Source organism: Panulirus ornatus, chromosome 17 (assembly GCF_036320965.1).
Source record: "Panulirus ornatus isolate Po-2019 chromosome 17, ASM3632096v1, whole genome shotgun sequence".
In the NCBI taxonomy this organism is placed as follows: domain Eukaryota; kingdom Metazoa; phylum Arthropoda; class Malacostraca; order Decapoda; family Palinuridae; genus Panulirus; species Panulirus ornatus.
The window spans coordinates 54,437,069-54,464,986 of NC_092240.1; the positions used below are offsets into that span (position 1 = coordinate 54,437,069).

Below are 27,918 nucleotides of genomic sequence, written 5' to 3' on the forward strand. Positions count from 1 at the left end.
CACAGTAATGGGGATGGAGACAGCGATGGATGGTGATGGTGATCCACCTTGCTTGGTGGTGATGATGAGGTGGGGGAGTGTGAGGAGGGCGGTGTGAGTGGAGTGTGAGGAGGGCTGCTGTTGTGAGGCGAAGCGGTGTGAGTGGAGTGTGAGGAGGGCTGCTGTTGTGAGGCGAAGCGGTGTGAGTGGAGTGTGAGGAGGGCTGCTGTTGTGAGGCGAAGCGGCGTGAGTGGAGTGTGAGGAGGGCTGCTGTTGTGAGGTGAAGCGGTGTGAGGCGGCATACGGGAGGAAGACGTGGCCCGCCACAGCACGTAGCGCGGCCCAGACACGTAGACAGGCAAGTTCCGTACCGGTTTGTGAAGATTTGGGGGGGACGTCGAGGGGGTAGGGGTGGGGGAGGGGGTCTGTCTCTCACACTCTCCCGTGGGAGGTCGTGAGGGATGAGGGAGAGGAGTGAGGGGAGGCGGGTGGATGAGGAAGCTAGAAGTTGCAAAAAAAGACGGTGTTAGGGAAGTTAGAGGGAGTGAGGCAAGGTGATGCAAGTGTGGGTTATGATGAGGTATGACCAGCGCCCACCTACCTGCCCACCTACTATAAGGTTTTGAGAGAGAGAAAGAGAGAGAGAGAGAGAGAGAGAGAGAGAGAGAGAGAGAGAGAGAGAGAGAGAGAGAGCTTGGCTTACAGACGAGGGAAGAGACTGTTGCGCGAACTATGAGCAAAGACGACAGGGTCGTGGTCGAGGGCCATCCTGGAAGCCGGACTGTGGATACGCCACACGCCACTGTTCATCCTATAGATGAAAAATGTGTCCACGTCAGATGGTATTACGTATGCAGTCATGAATTATACTTGGTACGTGATGGTATACCTTTCTTCTGTTAGATTTTGAATCTTGTGGCAGTAGGGTAATTATATATATATATATATATATATATATATATATATATATATATATTTTTTTTTTTTCTTTTTCTTTTAAACTATCCGCCATTTCCCGCATTAGCGAGGTAGCGTTAAGAACAGAGGACTGGGCCTTTGTGGAATATCCTCACCTGGCCCCCCTCTGTTCCTTCTTTTGGAAAATTAAAAAAAAAGGTGTGAGGCATGCACGGGATGGAGAGAATTGGAGTGATGTGGAATGCAGGGGGCTACGCATTTCAGGGTTTGTTTACCAGTTACGGGAAGCCAAGGAAAGGTCTGTGATGGCATTATACATGACAGCTTGGAAGTGGATGTAAGCAGACTAGTGGATTCACTTCGTCCGTATACACACACACACACACACACACACACACACACACACACACACACACACAGCGGACTCCGCCAACGCTTAGTCGGTTCTGGACCGAGAGATTTGGGCGGGAGACGTTGTTACGGCGTCTTAATGCGTCCTTGACGGGTGGCCGGGCCTCGAGACAATGGCCGGCGGTAACCCCCCCAATACAGTGTCCACAAATCTCGTATTAATTTGCCCCCTTTTGTCGGCGGGAGTCGAACGTGCTGCGACGCTCATGTCGAGGATTATAACTGTACCCCGGGGGCAAGGGTGATGGTAGCCAGCTGACTGTTTGTACGAGAGTCGTTTGGTTGTTCCTGCTTGGGGAATTGGCCCTTGGCGCGTGCTGGTGGGCATCGGTAGGGCAATTGGTAGTTTTGGGGCGACAGGTGCTGCGGTTGCGGTGCTCACACGGCACCTGGCTCTTGTTACGCCAGCTGATGGTTGGGTAATCAGGTGCTTCCGTCGTTCATGGTTACAGATATCTTTTGGTTTAGGAGGATGGGTCCTGCAGCCCGGCGCTCAGCAGGTGTGGTAGCTACTGAGGGTGACACCAGGGAAGGTTGGCAGCTGCGGAAGGTGACACCTACGGGAGGTGGCTGCTAACAGGGCTGGTAGCTACGGGAGGTGGCTGCTAGCAATGATAGTAGCTATGGAAGATGGGTGCTAGCTAAGCCGGTAGCTATTATTATATGTCTTAATGCAATAAAATTGGCAATAAAATTGTTATAAAAGCTATTGACCAAAAACTCTTCACCACTGCAGATGTAAGTGTTACTTGCATTATGAACTATTGAGTGGAGACCTGACTGCTTCAATATTGACAGAGCTTACATGATGAGACAGACAGTGGGGGAGGCAATGAAGCTTGCGGGCCGCCGCTTGGCACAGCTTAAGTGACCGGAGAAGTAGCAAGTGTTGTGCAGTTTGGTTCCAGGGCTAGACAATCCACTATTGTGGTCTGCGCGAAAGTATAGTGAAGAAGATGGCAGGTAGTGGCCCTTGTCGTGCCCTCACTGGTTTGAGGTTCCTCATGTCGGGGGAAGGAAAGGGAGAGGGACGTACTATTTCAGTGAGAGGTTGTGACGGGGAGAAGGGGTTGGGGAGATTATTACACCAGCAGGAGCGGAGCTTGAGTGTGGTGAAGCTGTCTGAGCGACGAGGCTGCAGTACTGGTCCCGGAGGAGGAGGTGGTAGTGTTGGCTTCATGTTGTAAGGGTCGTGAGGCTTCGAGTCGCTGGTGACGGATGGACGTGATGTTGTCAGCGGTGGCACGGACGACGTCACTGCCTGCAGGTGGACGTGGTGTTGTCAGCGGTGGCACGGACGGCGTCACTGCCTGCAGGTGGACGTGTGTTGTCAGCGGTGGCACGGACGTGTGTGGTGAAATGTCGCGCGTGGTGACCAACACCAGAGCAGAGTGAGCGCCTTACGACGTCACACTATATAATACAGTCTGTAGGCTGAGTCAAGAAGCCTCTCTCTCTCTCTCTCTCTCTCTCTCTCTCTCTCTCTCTCTCTCTCTCTCTCTCTCAGAACACTGGAATCCCGTATCGCTCGTTCGTGAATGGGAAGCGAAGGGAGAACAATGCATGCAGAGGTGTAGGAACTGCATGGGAGGGAGGATGAATTATACAATACAATTGTAGCACATGCAAGGGTCACAAGTTCTAATATATATATATATATATATATATATATATATATATATATATATATATATATATATATATATATATTATATATATAACATAGTCTGAGATGTTATCATACTGTGTGTATATAAATTTTAAAACTCTTGAATCCACGCTGGAAATTCTGGGTTTTGCCTCAGCTTCTTGAAATTAGTGTAGTAGTGCGTGGGGTGGTTGCCAGTACCGCCGATCAATCACCATCGCCTTGGAGCTTGTGTTGTTTGTGTGGACGCTACGCTCTACCGTTGCTGGGGTAGCGCAGGAACTATGCCAACGCCTGTATAGAGTTGCTGGGTTAGTGCAACCCACACCAAGCCAACGGAGCGTTGCTAGGGTGGCGCTAGGAAAATAGGTACGCCCCACGATTCTGGCGTTGCTGTGGGTGGTGGCATTAAGATACAGTTTCTGAATTAGGTCAGACTATACCACACCAATTTTTCGTTGCTGGGGTGGTACAGAGAGTATAGCGTTGCTGTGGACGCCACAGAAGCTATGCCAAACCATTAGGGCGTTGATAGAGGTGGCACAGAAGCTCACCACGGAGGAAGTGATGCCTGTAATGTGTTATGTAGGCGTCACCAATCATTGCTAAGAACTCTATTGTGATATTAAATCACATTTAACATATCCCCAAGATTTTTTGACATTCTTGAGAACTGCGAACGATTCCCTCTGTGTTGACGTGGAATATTCTGTAGATTATTAATCAACCCCAGGTCCTGAAACTGTTGTCATGTATGTTGTTTTTTTTATTTCTAGAGTAATTACTGGACAGAAGTTATCATTATTATCAAGAAATGTCTTTCGCTCACCTTCACCCTCTCTACCTAGACGACAGGAATTGTAGTATTCATATTATTATTCATATTCATATTAGTATTCATACTTACGGAGAGATGATTCATTTTTGGAATGTTGGTGGTTCATATGAGTGATGGTCGGAACTTGGTGAATAGTGGTAGGAGTGTAAATGGGAAGGACAGATAACACAAGACCTGATGGTCTATGACGAGGTTATCTGCTGGAGGACAGTACATGGGAAGGACAGATAACACAAGACCTGATGGTCTATGACGAGGTTATCTGCTGGAGGACAGTACATGGGAAGGACAGATAACACAAGACCTGATGGTCTATGACGAGGTTATCTGCTGGAGGACAGTACATGGGAAGGACAGATAACACAAGACCTGATGGTCTATGACGAGGTTATCTGCTGGAGGACAGTACATGGGAAGGACAGATAACACAAGACCTGATGGTCTATGACGAGGTTATCTGCTGGAGGACAGTACATGGGAAGGACAGATAACACAAGACCTGATGGCGTATGACGAGGTTATCTGCTGGAGGACAGTACATGGGAAGGACAGATAACACAAGACCTGATGGTCTATGACGAGGTTATCTGCTGGAGGACAGTACATGGGAAGGACTGATAACACAAGACCTGATGGTATGTGACCAGGTTATCTGCTGGAGGACAGTACATGGGAAGGACAGATAACACAAGACCTGATGGTCTGTGACCAGGTTATCTGCTGAAGGACAGTACGAGAGGAAGATGCGGTTGTTTGAGTGTGGTGATAGGGGACGAGGGTGGTTGGAGTATGGTGATGGGGAGTTGTGGTGATAGTATGGCGCGGCGGCGGTTGGAGTGCGGTGATGGGAAGTGGCGGTGCTAGCAGCGGGCGGCGGCAGTGGAGTGTGGTGGTGAGGGCGGCGGCAGTGGAGTGTGGTGGTGAGGGCGGCGGTGGTTGGAGTGTGGTGGTGAGGGCGGCGGTGGTAGGGTGGTGGTGGGGGCGGCAGTAGGGGCGGGCTGGCCTGCTGACACTGCTCCGCTGCCCTTATTAACACCCCGGGATCAATGCTGCCACGGCCCTCACTGCTACACCCGCTACACTGCTACACGCGCTGCACTGCTGCACCCGCTACACTGCTACATCCGCAGTACTACACTGCTGCATCCGCTACACTGCTCTACCCACTACACTGCTGCTCCCACAATACCAGCTACATCTGCAGTACTATATTGCTGCACCTACTACACTTCTACGTCCGCTACACAGCTGCACTCGCTACTCTGCTTCCTGCTTCCTTCAGCACTACCATCTCCAGCTTCCCAAGCTGCTACTCACCTCCTCGGTGTTAGCACATAAGCCTCTCTGCTCCTGGCAGTATTACTCCCCTGAACACGACGGTACGACCCTTGAGCACGACGGTACGACCCTTGAGCACGACGGTACGACCCTTGAGCACGACGGTACGACCCTTGAGCACGACGGTGCGACCCTTGAGCACGACGGTACGGCACTCGAGTTCGACGACATGACCCAAGGGTACGATAGTCTGGCCTTTGATCTGGGCCTGGTTCAAGAGCCAGGAGCCATCATATACCCCCTGGGTGTCGAACCTTCGTGCTCGAGAAATAACGGGAGCAGTGCGTCCATTGCAGAGGAGGGCAGGGAAGGTGGGGAAGACGAGGCGGTACATATTACGGTGGGGGGGGGCGGGTGTAGAGTCGCCCAGAGAAGCATCGCCCAAATTGTTGTTGGTTGAATTACAGTGTGAGGTTGGGGGAGACTGGGCTGATATTGGGGCCAGGAACACTTCATTTGTTCTGGCAGTAAAAGCGACTCGCCCGTCCAATAAGGCGGCGTCGGGACCTCTGCAAACGCCCCCCACACCCCCGGCCTGTTACTGCTAGCCCACCACCCTTAACCAACCCCCCCCCCCCCCACACACACACTGCCCTACACCTCCCCCCTGCTTGCTGGAGCCTAACGCCCTCCTCCTTCACACCTCCTCCCCATCCTGCATCCTCTCCCCGCTTCCCTTGTATTCTCCCAACATTACCTTCCTACCCCTCACTGACTTGCATGCTCTCTCTCTCTCTCTCTCTCTCTCTCTCTCTCTCTCTCTCTCTCTCTCTCTCTCTCTCTCTCTCTCTCTCTCTCTCTCTCTCTCTCTGGGAGCCACAGATGGCCGGCTGTGGTGGGGCCCCCCCCTCACCCATATCACCGTGATGAACTAACCATTTGTACCCCCCCCCTCCCCCCGCCCTCCACCTCTCCTCTCATCATTTTCGTGCTGACCCCACGTGTGTCAGAGCCATCCCCCCCCCCCCCCCCCCCGAGGTCAGCTGAATCAGGCTGACCCCAGAGAGTTGGTGGGTAGCAGTGGTAGATTGGCGTACAGAGGCGTAGTAGCCCTGCCCAGGCTAACCCTTCAGGGGGGTAGCGCTACCAGGCTGATCTCTGGGGGGGAGGCACCACCACGTCTGTGTGGAGCAGCGTGAGGTGGTGGTGGTAGTAGTATGTTGTTGTGGGGGTTAGGACAGGTGAAGGTAAGTAGAAGTTGACCTGATGAATGTGAAAGGCTCGAGGAAAGAGCAGGAAAAACAAAGGGCTGGGGGTGTGGGGGGGTTGCTTGACGTAGCTAGGCTAGGCTACCATGGGAGAGGGGGGGGCGGGGGGGCTGTGAACTACCATGGGTGGGGGGGGGGGAGGGTAGATCTACCATGGGCTTAAGCCTCGCATGGTGTAGACAGTGCCACAGTGATGCAGCCATTATCACCGTTATGACCAATTATAACATTCCGTTTCTTTTTTTATTGCCAGCTGGTAATTGATTTAATTCTCGTAGTTAAGTAGTGAGTGATTATATACACAGTAGTTCCCGACCCCTCGCCCCCGTTTTTTACTGTCGTATCGTGTATGTAAGTACCAGGATGTACGTGTTGCATACCACTAAGCATGTCAGGCAGGCGGAACCTCTGTGTTCTGTCGTCCATGGCAATAGGAAGTGAACTTAAATCACAAATTTTCTGTTGGGATAATGAATTAATCACCCGGTGTTGATGAATATAATTCCTCAGTAATTGAGGGGGTGAGTCTCCGAATCCGGGAGGAAGGGGTTGTTGGTTGCGGCGGTATGATCCTCCACCGCCTCTTTGCGGCGGAGGATCACATATATCGCGCCCCAGAAAAGAGATCGTCGTAATTCGATGGAAATCCTCCTCCTAGGATTTTTGGAGGATCGTAAGGGTTTCTACACTGCCGTATTAACGACCATGGGTGCTGAGGAGAGTCAAGTATTCCTTAAAAAGCCTTTTTTGTAGATGTATGTAAACAGTTTGCCCTAAGTTGTACGCTGCCTGCGTTCCCAGGCACTTCGTTCGCTGACGAGTTTGTACGCTACCTTAGCGTCCAGGACCGTCGTCCGCTGACGAGTTTGTACGCTACCTATGACCAGGAACTTCTTCCGCTGACGACTTTATCGGCCAGCAAGTCGTAGGCTGTAATGATAAATAAAAGCGTCCGACGGGATACGCTACACCCACGTCCACACGCAAGACGCGCTCTGTACGCTAACACACACACACACACACCGCTAGTACACCACACACACCGTCGGGCGTTGGTGGTAAAAGCGCGGTTGGAGGCCCCGTAGAGTTTCCCAATTTTGGAAGATGGATACCCATCGCATTTTTCCGATTACATCGCTCTTTTTAGCGGGTGGTTATCCAGGCCGGCGTGGCTGTGAATACTGAATAGCGCAGGTGGGGTGGGTGGAGGCGGGGTAGCAGTGTTAGTGTGGGGGACTTTAGGGGGAGGAGGATAGAAGAGAGGCTGGTTTAGGCTGTGGGAGGTGGGGGTGATGGTGTTCGCTGGGGCTTGGTGGAATGGGTGGTTATAGGATGGGTGGTTGGGGGGGATGGGCGAAGAGAGAGGAGGAAAAAGGCAGTATAAACGATCATAATACAAAAACAAAAATGGAGAGGCGATTGTTATATGACCTCAAACCTGAAGAAGTCGACGAAGGGGTTCTGTATTACCTGCAGATACAGCCAGGCTGGCTACTGGAGTGTTAACCAGGGAGAGGGGGAGTGTTAACCAGGGAGAGGGGGAGTGTTAACCAGGGAGATGGGAGTGTTAACCAGGCAGAGGGAAGTGTTAGCCAGGCAGAGGGAAGTGTTGACCGGAGAGAGGGGAGTGTTGACCGGAGAGAGGGAAGTGTTGACCGGAGAGAGGGGAGTGTTGACCGGAGAGAGGGAAGTGTTGACCGGAGAGAGGGGAGTGTTGACCGGAGAGAGGGGAGTGTTGACCGGAGAGAGGGAAGTGTTGACCGGAGAGAGGGGAGTGTTGACCGGAGAGAGGGGAGTGTTACCGGAGAGAGGGGAGTGTTGACGGAGAGAGGGAGTGTTGACCGGAGAGAGGGAAGTGTTGACCGGAGAGAGGGGAGTGTTGACCGGAGAGGGGAGTGTTGACCGGAGAGAGGGGAGTGTTGACCGGAGAGAGGGGAGTGTTGACCGGAGAGAGGGGAGTGTTGACCGGAGAGAGGGGAGTGCTAATATAGAGGATTTATAACTAATTGTTATCTAAATTACATTCCGTATTTCAAATTCGCTAAGCCCCATAGGCACGTTGGCACGAGCCATATGCATGCTGACCTGGCCTTTGACCTGACCTCTCTCAGGGTCAGGTCAAAGACCAGGTCATCACACCCAGGGGTCGTGCCGTCGTGTCCTGGTCTCACGTCATCACGGGCGAGGCGCTAACGACCATCTGATGTCGGGGAAATTTTTTTTATCCCACTGGACACCAGAAGCGATGGCTCGTTCCTCCTGGAACATTATTAAGTCATATTAACATGTGGTGGATGTTGCTAGGAGCAGTTGTTAGTGTGCCACGTACGGCCCAGCTGTACGACGTGGTGAGGCACCAAGAACACGAGAGGAGGGGGGTCATGCAGCGCCCCTAAGGTCGACGTGAGGTGGGGAAAGTTGTTGATGTTGCCAATGGGTCATCCTCCTCCGTCCTTGCAGTACGGGCGATATCGCCGCACGAAGTGGGTGGTTCATGTCTTGGTGGAGTGTCGTTATAGTGGTAGTGTTCGTACCATGATAATGCCATCAATATTTACGGGAAAGTATCTGTGTTGTGTTTTGCAAGTGGTCGTTATTTTGTTCATTATTATTATTTTTTTTTTTTTTTTTTTTGGTTATATCGTGTAAGTGTTTTTAACAGTTAAATGCAGAGTGGTATTATTTTACGTAAACGGGTGGGTAGTAAGAGTGGGATGTGGACGTGCACTAGCCATTTCCAGGACTGGAAGCTGTCCAGACTGGAGGCCCACTCCAGGCATGGTGGAGGGGGGGGAGCGTGAGGGGAGGGAAGAGGGTGTAGGGCCAGTGTAGGAGGTTGGGTTGGAAGTGTTGGCCGGTGAGAGGGGAGCGCTGGGGAGGACGGGGCGTGGGGCCAGCGTGAAGGGGTTGGGGCAATAAAATCGGGAACATACGGCCAGCAGCCAGAGCTGTGTGGTGGTAGTTCTCACAGCAGTTCATAACATAGGTCATAACCCCCGCCCAACCCACTCACAACACCCAGTGAAAATTGTGTGTGATGATGTGGTCCCCAGCTGCCACCACCCGTGCTGCCAGGCTGGACACCACTCTGGTCTTGGTTGTGCAGGTTGTAATTGCTAGCGTCGTTGTTGCTTGTTCCACCTGGGTTGTGCCATGATTGTATCCCCTCTGCCTCCCTGGCGGCCCTCCATCACTTTCCCTCCCTTTCCCTCCTTTCTTCCTTCCCTCCCTTTCCCTCCTTTCTTCCTTCCCTCCCTCCCTCCAGGGCGGCTCGGGTAGGGTTGGGTGGAGGGTAGTTGGTGAGGTGTTAGGGTTGTTTGTTGTGGTCACCCCTCCCTACTACTCCTTCCCCTCCACCACCCACACACTCATGTTTCGACCCCCCACCCCACCCCACCTTACCCTCGCTACACTCATATTTCCCCCACCCCCACCCACCTTACCCTCGCTACACTCATATTTCCCTACCCCCACCCACCTTACCCTCGCTACACTCATATTTCCCCACCCCCTCACTCGCCTCATATTACCTACACCCATACACCTGCACCTCGTTTTCTATTCCTAAATTGAACGCCCACTTCACCCAGCACTGCCGCCCACAGACACCTCCAATGACACCGTCCCTTCCCCCTCTGCACGCAGTGCTCTTCACTGTCCAGACTCTCCCTCCCGCAGCCTCACTGCGTCCCCTTCCTCCCTATGAATCCCTTTACATCCCATCTCCCCCTACCCACAAATCCCCTTCTCCACCACCCACGTACACCACCCTCCTCATCCCCCCCCCTTCACTCAGCCTCCTGCAGCCACGCACGGCCCCTCCCAGCAGCTAAAACACTGCTAAAAAGCTGCCAACATAAATTGTGGCTCCCTTCAACCTTGGCCGACATTGCACGGGATATTACTGGGAGTAAATTTCCAACTTGAATTTACCTGAGAGAGAGAGAGAGAGAGAGAGAGAGAGAGAGAGAGAGAGAGAGAGAGAGAGAGAGAGAGAGAAATCCTTCGACTTTTTCCTCAACAAAGAAAACATTTTTTAGTTGTATAATCCTGTCGGGTCGGGGGAATAAAGGGGGGTAGTTACTGGTTGTGAATAGGGTCAAGGTAATTGTGTGGTGGAAGATACAGATGTAGTGGTGGAGTGGTGTGGTAGACACCGGTGGTGATGGTGTGTGGTTGTGTGGTGGTGATTTCCCCCCATGCGTTTTGTGGCACTGGTCTCAGGGGATACGGCCATTGACAGCCTGGTTGATCAGGGGGTCAACCGTGCACCTAGCTTGGACCAGGGTCGACCTGCAAGGTTGAGAGACGAGTGTGTGTCATGGTGAGTGATGGTGAGGTTGATGGTGGAGGAGGATGGTCGGTCTTGGGAGTGGATTATGACGTATTGTTGAAGATGATGACAGTGATGGAGGCTGTTATGTTGGTTATGGTGAAGTCTTGTTGGGGCGATGGTAGTTGCTGTTAGTGATGGTGGTTGTGTTGGAGACTTTAATGTTGTTGTTGGTGCTGTATTGTTGGTGATAAGTGGTATGTACTCCACCAGCGATGCCCCTCGGATCTTCCTCAGTCTTGCGATCTTCGGGGAGCAATATTACACTGGAGGTGGTCCCCACGTAGACCAGCCATCTGTTGTTACTCACCTGGCACACGACCTGCAGGCAGGCAGGGAGGGAGGGAGGGATCTGTGCTCGACAGTCAGTAGACCCACACCGCTGGCTGGACGTCCTTTCCAGTTCCTCATTCCATGCGTTTCCAGTCGATACTCTTACACGACGCTCCTTCCCGTCGATGCTCTCACTCGACGCTCCTTCCACGCTGTCCGCACTCGACGCCGCCTCCAGTCGATGCTCTCACTCGACGCTCCTTCCACGCTGTCAGCACTCGACGCCGCCTCCAGTCGATGTCTCTCACTCGACGCCTCCTTCCCGTCGATGTCTCTCAGTGTGGAGTCGCGTATCTCCAAGTGGATTATAGACTTGTCCCTATCCTGCCTACCCTCTAATCCCCCCTACCTTCCACTCTCTCCGTGTCCCCTGCTCTCCCTTCCTATCCCCCTATCCGTGACACTCTCCACTTGACGACCCACGACACGCTGGGAGAGGTTGGGAGTGCGGAGGGAGAGGATGACCTACGCCGTGTTTTGTGTTCGGGTTTTAAGAGGCGTATATTGGACGAGGCTACGCACGCGAGCCTGACACGAACGTACGCAGCTTAAGTCACTCTCACTAATTGAATTCGTGTACTGAATTCGTGGGGACGGGCTCATTTTTCGTAGTTTTGTTCGCCCTTGTGTGTTAATTTTTTTCCGAGAGAGAAAAGTACTCGCCAATTTCTCCCCCTCAACCCTCTCATTGCAGTGTTGAACCTCTCTGGCTGGCGGGGCCCTGGTAGGTAGGATTTGACGACGGGAAATGTGACACGAAACCAGCAAATTTCTTTTATCGTCTGAAACCTCTCATCTTGGTTTCTATCTACTTTCCCTTGTCAAGGTCTCTGACTGAAACCTGTCAAGGTTTTATGTCAGAATCTCTCGTCTCTTTATCCTAAATCTATTTAGGTTTCTATGTGAAACCTTCAAGGATTTTTTTTCGTCTGCAGCCACCAGCTATGGTCTCTGGCTGAAACCTCTCTAGCCCGGGTTTTCACCCTTGGCCTGCCACTCTTGCGGCGGAATGAAGAAATGCACAACTAAATAATGGAAGAAACAAGACGGCGTGGTTGTGCGCCAATTATAACTCCAGGACACGCGATGTCCACCAGCCGACCCTCACGCTGACCCCGCAGGCTTCAAGGGAGGCGAGGTCAACCCCGGCGCGACCTGTGGCGTGTATCTCGTGACCCGGCCGGAGGTGTGGCCGAGGAAGGTCAGGGGCGAGGCCTCCCCCTCCCCGGGTCATGAATTAAAATGAATGTGACATTTGCAGTGTTTGAGAAGACGTGCCGCTGGTTGCCGTCTCGCCACGGGTGCAGACGGGGGTCTGCGCTCGTCATATATTCTCTTATTGCCATTATTTGAGATTGGGTTTACTGGGAAGAGTTATATATACGTAGGTTTGAAGAATGTTAATCTCATAATGGATACACACACCTTCGTGCTTTGTGGTGCTACAAGTATTGGTTGTGGTTACCGGAAGGTGGCAGAAAGGCTCACAAGGCTCGATCCTACCCCATCAAAGGTGTAGTGTGGCGTCTGATCTTAGCCCCATCTGAGGTGTAGGGGAGGAAGGGGTCTGGTCATGGCCCCATCAGAGGTGTAGGAGGCCATGTTAACTCGTTCTTCTCTGTATCTTGTAGAAGCTGAGCACCAAAAATTGCGCGACCAGAAACCTTTGTGTATATATATATATATATATATATATATATATATATATATATATATATATATATATATATATATATTGTTAACCCTTTTTTAAGAAAAAAAGTTTAACATTACGTGTTAAATGTACTACAGTGGACTATGCAAATGAGCGGAGGAGGTTCTGGTATCCCACAAGACGCCATTTTTCTCTGATTCCTGAGGGATGAAGAAGATGGGACCTGGGCGTCTGGTCGTGTCGGTGCCTCTGTGGCGAACCTTATATGGCTGACTCTCTCTGCTCCGGCTCATCACCAACGCACCATTGCATTATGAACGCACCGAGCACCTGGCCAGACCTCCCTGTGCATGGTCGTCCTGCACGTGGCGTCCTGAAGGGCAATTGGTCGTGCGCTGTGCATGGCGAAGACGAGTTGTGAGGTGGGGGGTTATGGCAGGCGTGTGGCCGAGGCCCGGGAGGTGCAGACGGGTCACACATGTGGGGTCACTTTAGGGGACACGCCCACCGGTCAGAGGTCACAGGGTCACGGAGAGTGTTGTTGCTCACACGATGACCTACCGTGATGGTGAGGGGTCATAAGTGACTACAGAATTCTTGTTAAAGTTTCAAAGTTATTGTCATTTTTGGTTAATAGTGACTTAATGGCCATGGTGGTAATTGGTGGGTCTAATTACCAGAGGGAGGTCGTGGAATAGCCCACCTGTTACTGTGTGTGGCACCTCTTCGTCGTCCCCTCCTGCTGTGTCTGGCCCCTCGTCGTTCCCTCCTGCTGCTGCTGTGTCTCGCCCCTCGTCGTCCCCTCCTGCTGCGTCTCGCCCCTCGTCCTCCCCTCCTGCTGCTGCCTGGCTCCTCGTTGTCCCCTCCTGCTGCTGCCTGGCTCCTCGTCGTCCCCTCCTGCTGCGTCTGGCCCCTCGTCGTCCCCTCCTGCTGCTGCTTGGCCCCTCGTCGTCCCCTCCTGCTGCGTCTGGCCCCTCGTCGTCCCCTCCTGCTGCGTCTGGCCCCTCGTCGTCCCCTCCTGCTGCGTCTAGCCCCTCGTTGTCCCCTCCTGCTGCTGCCTGGCCCCTCGTCGTCCCCTCCTGCTGCTGCCTGGCTCCTCGTCGTCCCCTCCTGCTGCCTCTCGCCCCTCATCGTCCCCTCCTGCAGCAGGTGTTCCTCCTCCTCCTCAGTATCCCTGCCTCGTGTGTCTCCCCAGCGTCGCAGTCTGTTCGTTATTGTCTCCCCCTCGCCCTCCATATTGCCACGACCTTCTCCCCACCGCCTCCTGGATTCGACTCCTGGCGGCCCCTTAGCCCTCCAATCTCCCCAGGAATTCCCATAGTCTCCCCTCTCCCCAGGCCTACAGAGACCTCCCTTTTCATCCACGTCCTCTATACTGTCTACCGTATCTCCAATGCTTTTCTCTCTCTTCTCCCCTGTATCTCCCCAACACACACACACACACACACACACACACACACACGAACCGTCATCTCGAGCAAGGATGGGAATGCGATGCCGCCGCTGGCCGCCTGAGAGAGAGATAATGGTGCGGGTTGGTCCGGCACACGTCGAGGCCATTACCCTACTGCCCACTATCAGAACCGGGTGGGCCGGAGGTGGGCGGGGTCTTTGGGGGAGGGGGGGATGACGCGGTGGGTGGGCTTCGCCCTCCGGACCTGATAGACCACGCGGACCACCCGGGGTGGTGTGGTCTGCAGCGGTCTAGTTATTGCAGGGCGTAGGTGAAGATGCCGCCCCTCACTCCGTTTTCTGTTGGCATCCCAGGATTACCCCCGTACAGGTTCCCGCACTGTGCAGTCTGAAGGTGTGCTGCGGGGGGGGGGGGGGGGGGGGGGGGTGATCCTGGCCCCCGTTTTCCTCACTACTTCGCGTTTTCTTCCAATTTGTAATGGCGGGCTGGCCAGTCATCTATTCAGAATTGTCATCGACCTTATCATTTCGAAATCCAGTTCGCGGTTGTCTGCTGGTTACCTGGTCTGTGATCCCCCCCCCATATGAACGATGCTGGGATCGTGGGATAATCAGCGCGGTTGCCTCCCTGCCAGTAGCGGGACACGGAGGGCGTGGGCTTCATAATTGCCTTCTCTGGTGCCGCCTTCACATGCTCCCCACTCCCCACTCCCCGGTAATGGGGAGTTAAGTAGACCCCCAACATCCTCGAGCCCCTCCCACCATGCTCTGCCTCAGCTCCCCAGTGCCTCCCTCTCATCATCTAGTGCCCCCCCTCCCTCCCCTCTTCACCACTCCCCACGCCCCCTCCACCTGTATTGCCACATCCACACACTACAGTTGATGTAGGGAGGGTCGTGGAGGAGGAGGGACAGATGGAGGGAAGGTAGTGGAAGAGGAGGGACAGGTGGAGGGAAGGTTGGAGGGTGTGCGACAGTGGAGGGTCTCGTATTGATACAGACGGTAACTCTGCCGTCAACTTGAGAATCGTCAGAATAATTTTATTTTTCGCTACGAAAAGATTAATTGAGCTTCCATAGTCTTATGTTAGCGTTGCTGACCATGATGCCTGCTTGGGCCGGCGCGGGTTCGGATCCTGGGCTCGGCGGTCTGTCCGTGATTCACCCAGCTGTTCATCTTCTCCGCCGGGGTTGGAGGGGGGTTGTCGTAGCCCCATGTCGTCTCAGCTAACATAAAGAAAACGAAATGTAAGATTGGATTAATCGCAGGCCAAAAGTAGCCACATGTCAGTCTGGGATTGATCACAGACGCAGGGAGCGGCTTGGTTCATATTAACGTTTGCATCAACACGCACAAGGACGCATGCACAGATGCACCCGCCCACGCCCGCAGTCTCTGAGTGAGCGCGGAGTGCATTCCACCAATAGCTTAAAAGTACTTGGTCACGCCCACGTCTTGAGGAGATTTGACCTCTGACCTTTTTTTTTTATTATTTTACCGTGACCTCCTTCCCTCGGAATACACAGCTGAAGCATGATATGTGGGACGGGAAGTATATGTGTGGGGTGTGTATGTGTGTGTGGTGTGTGTTTGTGTGTAGGGTGTGTGTGTGTGGTATGTGTGTACTTGGGGTGGGTGGGTGGGTGTGTGGTGTGTGTGTGTGTGTGTGTGTGTGTGTGTGTGTGTGTGTGTGTGTGTGTGCTTCGTTGAGGATGGTGAATGATGGAGTGGATGATGAAGGGTGTGAAGTGTGGGCGTTGTGAGGTCTCGGGGAGAGAGAGAGAGGCCAGTATATGGCCGACCATTATGACGCTAATGAGGTAACGTTTGTTGGCCCTCGTGCGTCCCCGCGTGTGAGGGGCGCGGGCTGGCTCCGTCTGGTGGAGGAGGAGGAGGAGCAGGACCGTCGTGCGCTGGTTGTGTCACACTCCTCACACTGGATGGGAGGCCTCACCCCCGGGTGCCAGCGATCACATGACGGTCTCCCCGTTAATTGCCTTCGTTAACCGTAATTCGCGTCGTTTATTAACGTCGCGTCAGCGTTGAACATAATGACTGCAGTGCTCTAAAATTCCAAAGGAGAGGGGGGGGGGAGGGGAGGGGGGTGAAGGATGTATTGCCCAGAGTGGGTAGGGGGTGGGGGGAGGGGGGGGGTCCTGCCGTGAGTGATGCCCTCATTACAACGCATGAAGCCTGGGGGGGGGAGGGGGGGAGGGTGTGGGAGTGGGAACTGGTTTATTTTATCATGGCCGACATTGCTTTACGCTGATCGGTTTATCGTCATGGTGAACTGCGTATAATGTTCCTGCCCACTGGCTAGGAGGGGGGGCGGGGGGCGTTCGTATGTGTCTCTCTCTCAATATATATTTATCTTCCATATTTATAATGCGGGCCACTTGCTTGCATAGTGATTGTAAGGTTTAGACGGTGCTCTGTGTGTGTGTGTGTGTGTGTGTGTGTATTGATGCATGATGATTGCCTGTTTGCAGTAGTTTTCGATCACTTGTGTTTGGGTTTGAACAATTAAACTTTGGATGGATCATCTCGAACCTCATGGCCGACGGTACGACCCACCTGCACGACGATACGACCCACCTGCACGACGGTACGACCCACCTGCACGACGGTACGACCCTTGAGCGCGTTTTTCTGGACCTTGGGCCTGATAGCCTGGCCATTTTTTCTTACCTGACAATTAGTCAACATCAAAAGTCAGCCAAACATACCCAAGGATCGTACCGTCGTGGTCAAGGGTCGTACCGTCGTGGTCAAGGGTCGCACCGTCGTGGTCAAGGGTCGCACCGTCGTGGTAAGGGTCGTTATCTCGTGCTCAAGGGTTTCATACCGTGTGCTCAAGGGTGTATCGTCGTGCTCAAGGGTCATACCGTTCGTGCTCAAGGGAGGTCGTATCGGGTGCACGTGGCTCCAACGTCGCACAACGTCGTGCTCAAGGGTCGTATCGTCGTGCTCAAGGGTCGTACCGTCGTTGCTCAAGGGTCGTATCGTCGTGCTCAGGGTTCCGCACCGTCGTGGTCATGGGTCGCACCGTCGTGCTCAAGGGTCGCACCGTCGTGCTCAAGGGTCATACGTCGTGGTCAAGGGTCGCACCGTCGTGGTCAAGGGTCGCACCGTCGTGGTCAAGGGTCGTACCGTCGTGGTCAAGGGTCGCACCGTCGTGGTCAAGGGTCGCACCGTCGTGGTCAAGGGTCGCACCGTCGTGGTCAAGGGTCGCACCGTCGTGGTCAAGGGTCGTACCGTCGTGGTCAAGGGTCGCACCGTCGTGCTCCAGGGTCGTATCGTCGTGCTCCAGGGTCGTATCGTCGTGCTCAAGGGTCATACCGTCGTGCTCAAGGGTCGTATCGTCGTGGTCAAGGGTCGCACCATCTAGGTCAAGGGTCGCACCGTCGTGGTCAAGGGTCGTACCGTCGTGCTCAAGGGAGATGGGGGGGGGGGGTTATATGTAGTGTGTGATTTATATATTCATGTTAATGCACAATGTAGTAATGTATACCTTTCGCTTGCAGTGGGTCGAGGAGAGCTTCACGCAGTTCGAGAACGGCATCAACTGGAGGTCGTACGTGGTGTGCGACGTGGCCTACCACAACGTGAACAACTGGCTCTGGACGCCCTTCATCGAGCGAGGACCCGCCAACCGCATGTACATCGAAGTGAAGTTCTCGATGCGCGACTGTTCCCTCTTCCCCGGCACTGCCCTCTCCTGTGAGTATGAGTGCTGCCCCTCGCGCCACAGACCACAGTGGTCTTGTCTTGGCTTCTGTGGTGTAGTACATGGCGTTCTGACGGACCCCCTACCACACACTTGACCCACCTTCTTAATGACCTGTGGCACCCTTGGTCTTCGCCAGATCTTGGGGGTCATACCTGACCCTGTATGACCTTTGTGACATTACCCCTCAGGTGACCTTCCTCCTCCCCAACACTGATGACCTCCATTTGGTCATTATCTCCCTGCCTTTCCCACGTAACCCTTGGATATACTTGCTCTTCCCACGTGGCATTTTACACCTGTCTTTCCCACATGACCCCTCAGAACACCTACTCTCCCACATGGCCCTTCATAACACCTACCCTCCCACATGGCCACTGGTACCCCGTTCCTTCCCACATAAACCCAAGCCTACGTAACCCCGTCATATTCTCTGACGTATGTTCCCATCATGTACCGATGACATATTCACATACCTGGAGGCACACCTGCCTCGCATCTCTAGCATTATGTCAATGTGTATGACAGTCAGGCTTGACTGTGTAGCATGTGTACACATATTTTCAATGAGAAATTAAGGAAATCTCCAGATGGCAAAGATTCTATGATCCCTGAACCGAATATTAGGTTACTACAAGCATCTGATGCTAGTCTGTCCTGGGAGTTGTACTTTTTTTTTTTCCAGGTCAAGCTACACACAACACAGCTGATGATGGGAAAATTCTTTCTAAATGTTTTCTAATGCCCGATACTATTTAGTGCTGTGTATTTTTAATGAAGCATCTGATACCTTATCAATACCCGCCTCTAAATTGTCACTTAAGTTCCTAATATATGTAAATATGTGATACCTGATATTGTTTTGTCAGTGAAGTACCAAGTACCCATAGATACCTAATATTACTTTGATTGAAGTACTTTTAGACCTGTAAGTATCTGTTACTACATTGACATTAATTTACTTTTAACACGTATCGCTGCCTGATACCTGACACCAGTATATAATACCTCATAGTACAGCTTGAACACCTATCACGAAAATTATTAATTACAATTAATACTCAGTTTTCGTACCTGATACCTGATAGGAGTGTTGCTGAGGTACCTAACTTGACAGATACCTTATACTGCAGTACTGGTGACTTTCACTTATCAGTGTAGACCAAAGAAAACAGCATCAGTCCTGTCATCATGTAGGATCTGTGGGTATGGCTGCTAGGCCTGAAGGAGCTAACACTTCTTTCCTTACGACACCCTCCTGCAGGCAAGGAGACCTTCTCGCTGCTCTACTACGAGTTCGACGCCGCCACGAAGGAGCCGCCCTTCTGGGAGCCCGAGAGTTACAAGCTGATCGACCGCATCGCTGCTGACGAAGGACGCTTCACCAACTCTGCCGACATCATCATCAACTCTGAGGTCAGGTCCATCCCCGTCACCAAGAAGGGCGTGTACTTCGCCTTCAGGGACCAGGGCGCCTGCATCTCCCTCCTGGCTATAAAGGTGAGCAGCAAACTGGATTCTGCTTTACGTGGCGTCCTCATCTCTCATCCTCATCACACCTCACGAACTCATCTTCATCTCATGCGTCTGTCTTCCTCTACCCTTTGGTCTCATTACCTTTCTCTAGTCTCCTCACCTTTCGATTATCCCCACCACTTGCCTCACTATCCTCATGAGTCACCTCGTTATCATCACCACATGGATTACTGTCCTCATAAGTCATCAGTCACCTCGCCTATCATTGGTCCTCTCATTAACTTCTGTACCCGAGACCCATGGTACAGCTGGTACGTGACCTGACCTCGGCTCTCCTCTGGCCTCTCCATGACCTTGCATCATAATTGACGGGTATTAAGTTGTTATTCATGTCACTATTTTCCTTGTGTTTGATGGGTTACCCCAGTTATCATATGTCATACCTCATCACCAGGCATTAATTAGTGGTACGAAATTCGTACATTTATCTGTGATGTATGTAGTGGTGCTGTCAATTAGTGATCTGTCTTATCTCTAAGGTAATTGATAAGTCATTTATGATGTTTCATGAGCCAGGATGAATGTGCCTGGCGTAAGTAGACACACGAGTGTGATACTCCTTTGACGTAACTTGTGTCGCAGTACTCACGTAAGCTCATTGACGTAACTTGTTCGCAGTATGTATGTAAACTCCTCCTCTTGGTCTTGATTGTGAAATGTAAACTTAAGTATACTTCTAGACGGTTGTAGTGGAGTTGTAACCCTGTCAACTTGCTCCGTCATGCCCTGGTTGTAGTGAGAGACGTACACAACCCTCCTTCCCCCCACAATGCACTAATCTACCTCTTATCTACTTCGACAGGTGTACTACATCACGTGCCCGGAAATCACCAAGGCGTTCACGCACTTCCCCACCACGCCCACGGGGTCGGAGGTCACGAGCATAGAGCAAGCGACGGGCACGTGTGTGGCTCACGCTCGGGAGGAGAGTTCCCCCTCCTTCCTGTGCACTGGCGACGGACAGTGGTCACTCCTGGGTGGTGGCTGCGCCTGCCTCCCAGGCTACCAGGCCAACGTGGAGAAGCAGACCTGCGATGGTGAGTACGAGGCCGTCTTCTGACGTAGGCTAGTGGTCTGACGTGGCCTCGCCACGCCCTTCTGAAGTGGTCTCGCCTGTCCTTTCGGACTTGTCCTCGTGGTTTGACGTGGTCTCCTCGCTTGTCCTCGTGGTTTGACGTGGCCTCCTCGCTTGTCCTCTTTGGCGTGTTTGCCGTGCTTCGCTATTGCGTCATTTCATGACCTATCCGGGCTCTTTCCTGGCTTGACGTTCTGCGACGTGGACGGACGTGGCCTCTCTTGGTGCCGTGCCACAGCCATGACGTGTTCCTCGAAGTTGAGTCCCCCTCGAGGTGTGGCTTAGCGAAGCTGTCTAGGATAATTTGTGTCTGCGAATTGTGCGTCCTTGATCGTGAGTGTATACAGGTATTCTAATGACGAACCGATCCTTCGGTGGATGTCATGTGCCCTTCCCTGGAGGCGGTGTTGGTGCCTCATGACTTCCGTCTCCAGCAAGGAAAAGATTCACTCAGTCTCTCTAACTTGTCCTCGGTGATCAAGGAGGAGCCTGTGGAATGCAAATTCGTCTCTTCATGGACGACGAATATCATGCTTGAGTTTACCTCGAGTCGACTACCGACGTCTTATGTGATATTACGTATGTCTGGATATCTTAATGTTTAACAACGCCATCTTTGTGTGTGTGTGTGAGTGTGTGTGTGTGAAATGTGTATTAGATCATAAAGTCTTGGCCTGGATTGTAACCTTCCAGGTTAGTAAAGACGTAAAGCTTGTGTGTGTCTACCACACAGGAGTCTGGCCCAGGGTCAGATTAACTTGGCTCTGCCGGTCATTTGTGTTGTGGTTAATTTTGAGGCGCTTCAGGTCGGGTTTGGTACGTTGTTCCTTAATTTTACGTTCGTTTACACTTTGTTGAGTGATGTTATTAAACGAAAGGTGCGTCGTCGACATGGTTTTTCAGGATAAAAGTTTAAATTTTCGGTTCACTTGCGATCTTATGATAGTTTTTCCTGTATACACACCGAGACCTGGTCATGATGTGTTTGTGTACTGGGTGTTCTTGCCTCACTGGGAAGTGTACCGGAGGGACCTACAACCCCGAGGAACTAGCGTCAGCGACTTCGTCTCTTGTGTCTCTTTACCGTCGGTGCAGCAGGGTCTCTGGAGAAGACATTAGTAAACATTACGACGGTTTGGGAGGTCTTCTACCTCCACAGCTGAGTCTGGGACCTTACCTTTCCTTACGTATACCTTACGATGGTTTGGGAGGTCTTCTACCCCCACAGCTGGGTCTGGCACCTTACCTTACCTTACGTATACCTTACGATGGTTTGGGAGGTCTTCTACCCCCACAGCTAGGTCTGGCACCTTACCTTACCTTACGTATACCTTACGATGGTTTGGGAGGTCTTCTACCCCCACAGCTGGGTCTGGCACCTTAGCTTATGTCACTTTGATACCTTACCGTGGTAGTATTTTGCATTCTTCAATGTCTGTCATGTCTGTAGGGAAATATTTTCGAATAGAGATACGAAACTATGCCTCCCAGTACCTTCATGTTGGATACAGAGGAATTAGCTTCTGGACGCGAAGACTAAGAACGGAAAAGGTTTATATCGTCTTTAAACGACGCTGCAGAGGCTTAATCCCCTCAGAAGTGATGTTGTTTTGTTATTAGATACTCGGCGATCATGTGTTAATATTTTATTTGCATATGATTGCCATGCAGCGTTTGTCACCCCCCAGAAATGGACTTCGAGGCCGGAATGAGTTTGTGTTGGTAATTTGTTCGTAATGACGGCGATGGTATTTTGGATTTGCAGTCGGTAAAGGTTGGAATGTTTAATAGTTTGCTTAGGTCATTTGTGTCGTTAATTTGTTACCACTGGTTGAAGCCGCTCCGTGTCACCGCTTCCTGAAGCCTCGGGTGACCCCTCGTGGCTTCATGGGTGCTGTTAAGGGCATCATAGCAGACGTCTAGTACGTCTGAAACTGAAAGTGCTGAAGACGATTGAGGGATCGTCTCCCATAGCACACAGAACCCGCTACTCAACGACCAAGAATTTGTATAGAAAGATAATTAGAGGGACATATGACCTACACTCTGTATATGCAAGAATTTAGGCAAAAAAAGATATTTCGGACGCTGATAAGAAAATATGGGATTATGATGGCGAGATACGAAAGTATAATGAGAGTTCATACTTCAGCGATACATCTGACTTGATATTCAAAGATGTGGATCACACCGAGTTGTGGCAAGGAGCGTATGGTTTTTAGAATGATGGCCTCGACTTTTATAGTGGTGGTGGTTCTTTTGGGTTGTAGTTCCGGTTGTTCTGGTTGCGGTTGTGAGTAAGGTGCGGTGCGGGGAGGAGGAGGTAGGAGGGGGGGTAACTCAGGAGGCCAGGCACCATGGCTGGGCGGACTGGAGGCGGGCGGCCGAGACTTGTGAAGAATTTCCTCGGTTCATCAGTCATTTACTGTGTCAGGTGATCGTAAATTTATTCCATGGCGCGGGTATTGGACCACCAGGCTAAACGCCGCCTGCCACACCAGAGGTGCAGTGGGGGGGGGGAGACGGCTGACCAAACGGGGTCAGATGGGGAGATGGCTGGCCATACTAGGTTAAGTGGGGAGAGGCGCAACGACACCCCAGCACAGTTGGGGAGAGGCGCAACGACACCCCAGCACAGGTTGGTGTAGGTTGTAGTATGATGAGGGGGGGTTGAAGTGTGGGTTGAAGTAACCCACTCTTGTCGGATGGTGAGGACGTCGGCAGCGACGTCAGGAGGTCATTCAAGGTAAAGGGGGTAAAGGTCAGCGGACGGGGTCACTCACAGTCCAGACTTCAGTACATGGTGGCAGGCGAGCAGCTGAGTGTTGGTTGTGATGGATGCTGGGTCGTGTTGTGTACAGGTTCTGGGGGGGGGGGGGGGGGGTGGGGGTGGTCAGGTTACAAAAACACTGATGGTTATGACAGTTATTGTGGAGGATGATGGAGGGTAAGATGAGGCTTGCGAAGTTTTTGTGGGTGGGGCGATGAGTTTGACGGGTGTGGAGGGTTGAAGATAACAAGACCTGATGGTCTATGACCAGGTTATCTGCTGGAGGACAGTAGTAGTAAAGTAATGGATTTCCCGTCTATATAGATGGGGTAGCGAGTGTTTTGCGAGCTAACGGACGTAATGGGAAATGGCTAAAGCTGTGTATGAAACCATTAGACATTGAGTCTAACTTTATGTACACGTCTATAATGTTGAGTATTGCAGTTGATTTCTCATTGATATAGAGTCTTTTCGGAGTAAGTTCAGCGACTGCATGAGACAGCCAGAGTTTGGTCGCGCTTGGTATCGTTCGCTGGATTGTTATTCCCCCAGGAAGAGATGATCCAGGTTTGTGACGTGCGTCTGGTTCTCTTGCTTCGGATCCTGTGCGGAGCCGGGTTTGCCCGTGACCGGCCTGTAACCGACCGAGTTTTTATACCTTTCAAGGACCCGCCTTACCTGCTTGATTAGTGCGTGGCGGCGGCGGTGGTGGTGGTCGGGTAGAGTGCGTGGTGGTGGTATGATAAAGGTGCGTGGTGATGGTATGGAGGGGGGGTAGAGTGCGTGGTGGTGGTGATGGAAATGATAGAGAGGGAGTGTGGTGAGTTTAGTGTGCGTGTAGGTGGAGGTAGAGTGCGGTGTGATGTGCTGGGAAGGGTGAGTTAAGGGTGCGTTTGTATCAGTAATGGTGGCTTAATTGAAATCTTGGGAGTTTTCTGGTGGGGAGAGGAACCCCCGTGTGTATGATGGTGGCGGTAGTGGGTGCGGGGAGTGCGTTGTGGTCCTGGTAGGAGTGGTGGGAGAGTGCGTAGTGGTGGTGATTGCGTTAGATATAGAGTTCATCTGTGGTGGTGGGTGAAGTATGTTCATTGATAAATGATGGGGTTGAGCGCTGGGTGATGCTGAGGAAGATAGGGAGATTGTGTTGCGGAGAAGTGGCTACCACGATCAAGGTAGTGAGTGTGTGTGTAGTAGAGTGCGTGATGACTGAAACACGTGATGGTAGAGTGCGTGATGACTGAAGCGCGTGATGACTGAAACACGTGATGGTAGAGTGCGTGATGACTGAAGCGCGTGATGGTAGAGTGCGTGATGAATGAAGCCCGTGATGGTAGAGTGCGTGATGACTGAAACACGTGATGGTAGAGTGCGTGATGACTGAAGCGCGTGATGGTAGAGTGCGTGATGAATGAAGCCCGTGATGGTAGAGTGCGTGATGAATGAAGCACTTGATGGTAGAGTGCGTGATGTAATGAAGCCGTGATGGTTGAGTGCGTGATGAATGAAGCCCGTGATGGTAGAGTGCGTGATGACTGAAGCATGTGATGGTAGAGTGCGTGATGACTGAAGCCCGTGATGGTAGAGTGCGTGATGAATGAAGCCCGTGATGGTAGAGTGCGTGATGAATGAAGCCCGTGATGGTAGAGTGCGTGATGACTGAAGCACGTGATGGTAGAGTGCGTGATGAATGAAGCCCGTGATGGTAGAGTGCGTGATGAATGAAGCCCGTGATGGTAGAGTGCGTGATGAATGAAGCCCGTGATGGTAGAGTGCGTCAGGGTGTTGGATAGTGACCACCCGCCGGCCCAGCTCGCGCACATCACCGCAACCGAGGATGGGTCCTCTGGTGTCGCTAGGTCACCTCTCTGCTCTACTTGCCCACAACGCGATGGAGTTGGTGGAAATCGTAGAGATGTAGAACCTAATTCTTTTTTCAACGCTTTAAATTGAAAAAAGATAACTAGAAACAGAATTATTGAATGAAATTATATATTTTGACTTAGGATGTATTTGCAAGGTGTGTGTGTGTGTGTGTGTGTGTGTGTGTGTGTGTGTGTCCTTAGTCATATTACTCCTAGCATAACTGCACGATTACGACTGTATGACCCTGAAGTCATACCCAGACCTTGGCCTTTGACCTGATCCGGGAGGGGAAGGTCAGATTCCTGGCCTCCGGGCCATCATACCAGAGGAACGTTCCATTTGACCTTATAGGGTCGCAATAAAGGTCTAGCCAATATACCCATGGGTCGTACCGTCGTGCTCAAGGGTTGTCCCGCCGAGGTCAAGGGTCGTACCGTCGTGCTCAAGCGTCGTAACGTTGTATTTAAGGGAGAACTACGTAAGGCTTGGGTGGGGAAACGGCGTTGAGCCAGACGGCGGGTGGTGGGTCTGGCGGGTAATGGCGTCTGGTGTCGGGTTGACACGGAGACTCGTACAGCCAGTCGCCAGCCCAGGCCCGGCCAGACGACTCCCACGATCATTTATATGCCCTCCGATCATCTTCCAGCCTCCCTCCTGCTGGCTAGAGGTGGTGCAAGTGTAAGAGGTCTACGTAGCTCCTGGAATGGTGAGTGGAAGTGTGTGTGTGTGTGTGTGTGTGCTGGGAGCGAGCGTGGCAGTTTACCATAACAATAGCTACCCTGCCCTCCCTCGCCCCGCGCCCGGCTGCGACTTCAGCTCGAATAATTCGACTCTCATAACCGTAAAATGGAAGTGTGTTAGGCACTGGTAATAAACTACATGAATTCTATTGTCTTTTATATTCAGGGATTTAATTTAGGAAGTCAAATGAGATTTTATGATAATGTGGACTGGTGGTAACTGAAGTCAGAGTTGGGGGAATGGTTCGGGACGCGTGCTTGTTGCTGGTCCCGCCGGCGGGTGCGCTAGAGGGTCGGTGTGCGGCGGTCATTAGTGTCTAGTGTTGCTTGCCACGTACGTTACGCTGGTGTTCTGGCCACATAAGGAACACCGGTGTTGCTTCTTGTGAACGGTACGCCGCTGTTGCTCCTCACTAATGGAACGTCAGCGGCGTTTTTGTACACATTACTCCAATCTCTTGACATGGACAAGACGAAGGTTTCTACTTGACACGGGTATGATCCATTGGTCCTGCCTGACTGGTATGGTCTAAAGATGCTCCGCTGACGCATATGGTACGGTACGTTGTAGATCAGTAGGTAAGTTGTAGCCCAGTGGGTAAGGTACGTTGTAGCTCGGTGAGTAAGGTACGTTGTAGCTTGGTGGGTAAGGTACGTTGTAGCTCGGTGGATAAGGTGCGTTGTGGCTCGGTGGATAAGGTACTTTGTAGCTCGGTGGATAAGGTACGTTGTGGCTCGGTGGATGAGGTACGAGGATGTATAAATTTGGCAAGGTCAGTATCCTTGTTCAGACTGCCTCACCTCCCCTTGGCTACCTCACTTGTGTGGCCGCCTCACGCCTCCTGACTCTCTTACTTCTGGCAACCACACATGCCTGGCTACCTCACCTGTTACGCTGCTAACCTGTCTGGCTACCTCATCTGAGGGCCTCACCCGAGAGCCACACCTACGTGGCTACCTCACCCGAGAGCCACACCTGTCTGGCTACCTCACCCGAAAGCCACACTTGTGTGGCTACCTCACCCGAGAGCCACACTTGTCTGGCCACCTCACCCGAGAGCCACACCTGCCTAGCCAACTCATCTGTCTTGCTATCTAAGAGCCTTACATTTTTGGCTTTTCACTTGTCTTTTTTTTTTTTCTGACCTCGACCGTCTGCCTGCCTGACGTCTGTAGCTCCCACTCCTGTCACTCCCTGACAGGCTCAGCTGTGCTTACCTGCTCATCTCTCGGCTTCCCTGATACAGATCGCAGTGGTCTCTCTAACGTTTGCTCTGCCTCCGTGATAGTCCAGATCATGTAGTATTTACGTTGGTAATGCCCTTGGGTGCGTGCTTGTCTTAATTTATGCTTCATATAAGGTCTGGCCTCCATGAGGACTTTGGCCAGTGATTCGAGCCTTTAACAGAAGAATAATGACCATCCATGAACACCTGTGTGTCCATGAACATCTGAGATGTACTTTGATTACTTCGCGATGGTTAGGTTAGCACTTGTCTGTCTGTCCCTCGTGTTGGGAGTCATGGAATTGCTGGAATGCGTCTGGAAGAGAGCAACATTCCACCTATTATTTGCATATGTCGGAGGCTTCAGTCAATGACAAAAGTCCACATCAAGGCCGGGTCTTAATTGAAATATAGAGAGGATTATGAAAGTGAAAAAGAAAAGACAAGGGAAACTATTTACGAATTTTTGATAAAGGGAAGACTTGTCTTTTAAAATATGTGCCAGGTCACAGTTATTGCGAAAGACATGAGAAGGTAGATAGTTCCAAAGTTGCGACGTGTAGGGAAAGAAACAGTTGTCATCTATTTATTTGTCTTTTATTTGATTTAAGAAACGTTTTCAGGGTTATGACGCGATCTGTTGATATATATTTTTTGTACTACATATCTTTATGATAGGAATCGTATTGGTTTTAATATGCTCTTGCCTTAAGCTTTTTCTGATTCCCGTAAAATTCTTCATATTCTGAAGGCCTTCCTCAGGCTGCGTATGTGTAGATGTGGTGAGTACACTAAGCCACACTGCTCATTGTCACAGTATGGTTATGCAGGCAGGACGCTGCTACAAGATGCCTACAACACGTGTTGACGTATCATCATTTCGTTATTGATAGTGATCCAAGGAGAGC

At 51.8% G+C, this 27,918-nt stretch overlaps 1 protein-coding gene across 12 annotated transcripts in view; it reads left to right on the plus strand.

Moving 5' to 3' along the window:
- The window catches only part of Eph (Eph receptor tyrosine kinase), a 1,175,025-nt gene that overhangs the window by 1,081,205 nt on the left and 65,902 nt on the right, over positions 1 to 27,918 (plus strand). For all 12 annotated transcript variants that reach the window (XM_071672575.1, XM_071672576.1, XM_071672570.1 and 9 more), the window contains 3 exons: positions 17,598 to 17,793; positions 19,065 to 19,300; positions 20,139 to 20,373. In XM_071672575.1, coding sequence (XP_071528676.1) covers positions 17,598 to 17,793; positions 19,065 to 19,300; positions 20,139 to 20,373 — 667 coding nt within the window. The remainder of the gene's footprint in view (positions 1 to 17,597; positions 17,794 to 19,064; positions 19,301 to 20,138; positions 20,374 to 27,918) is intronic.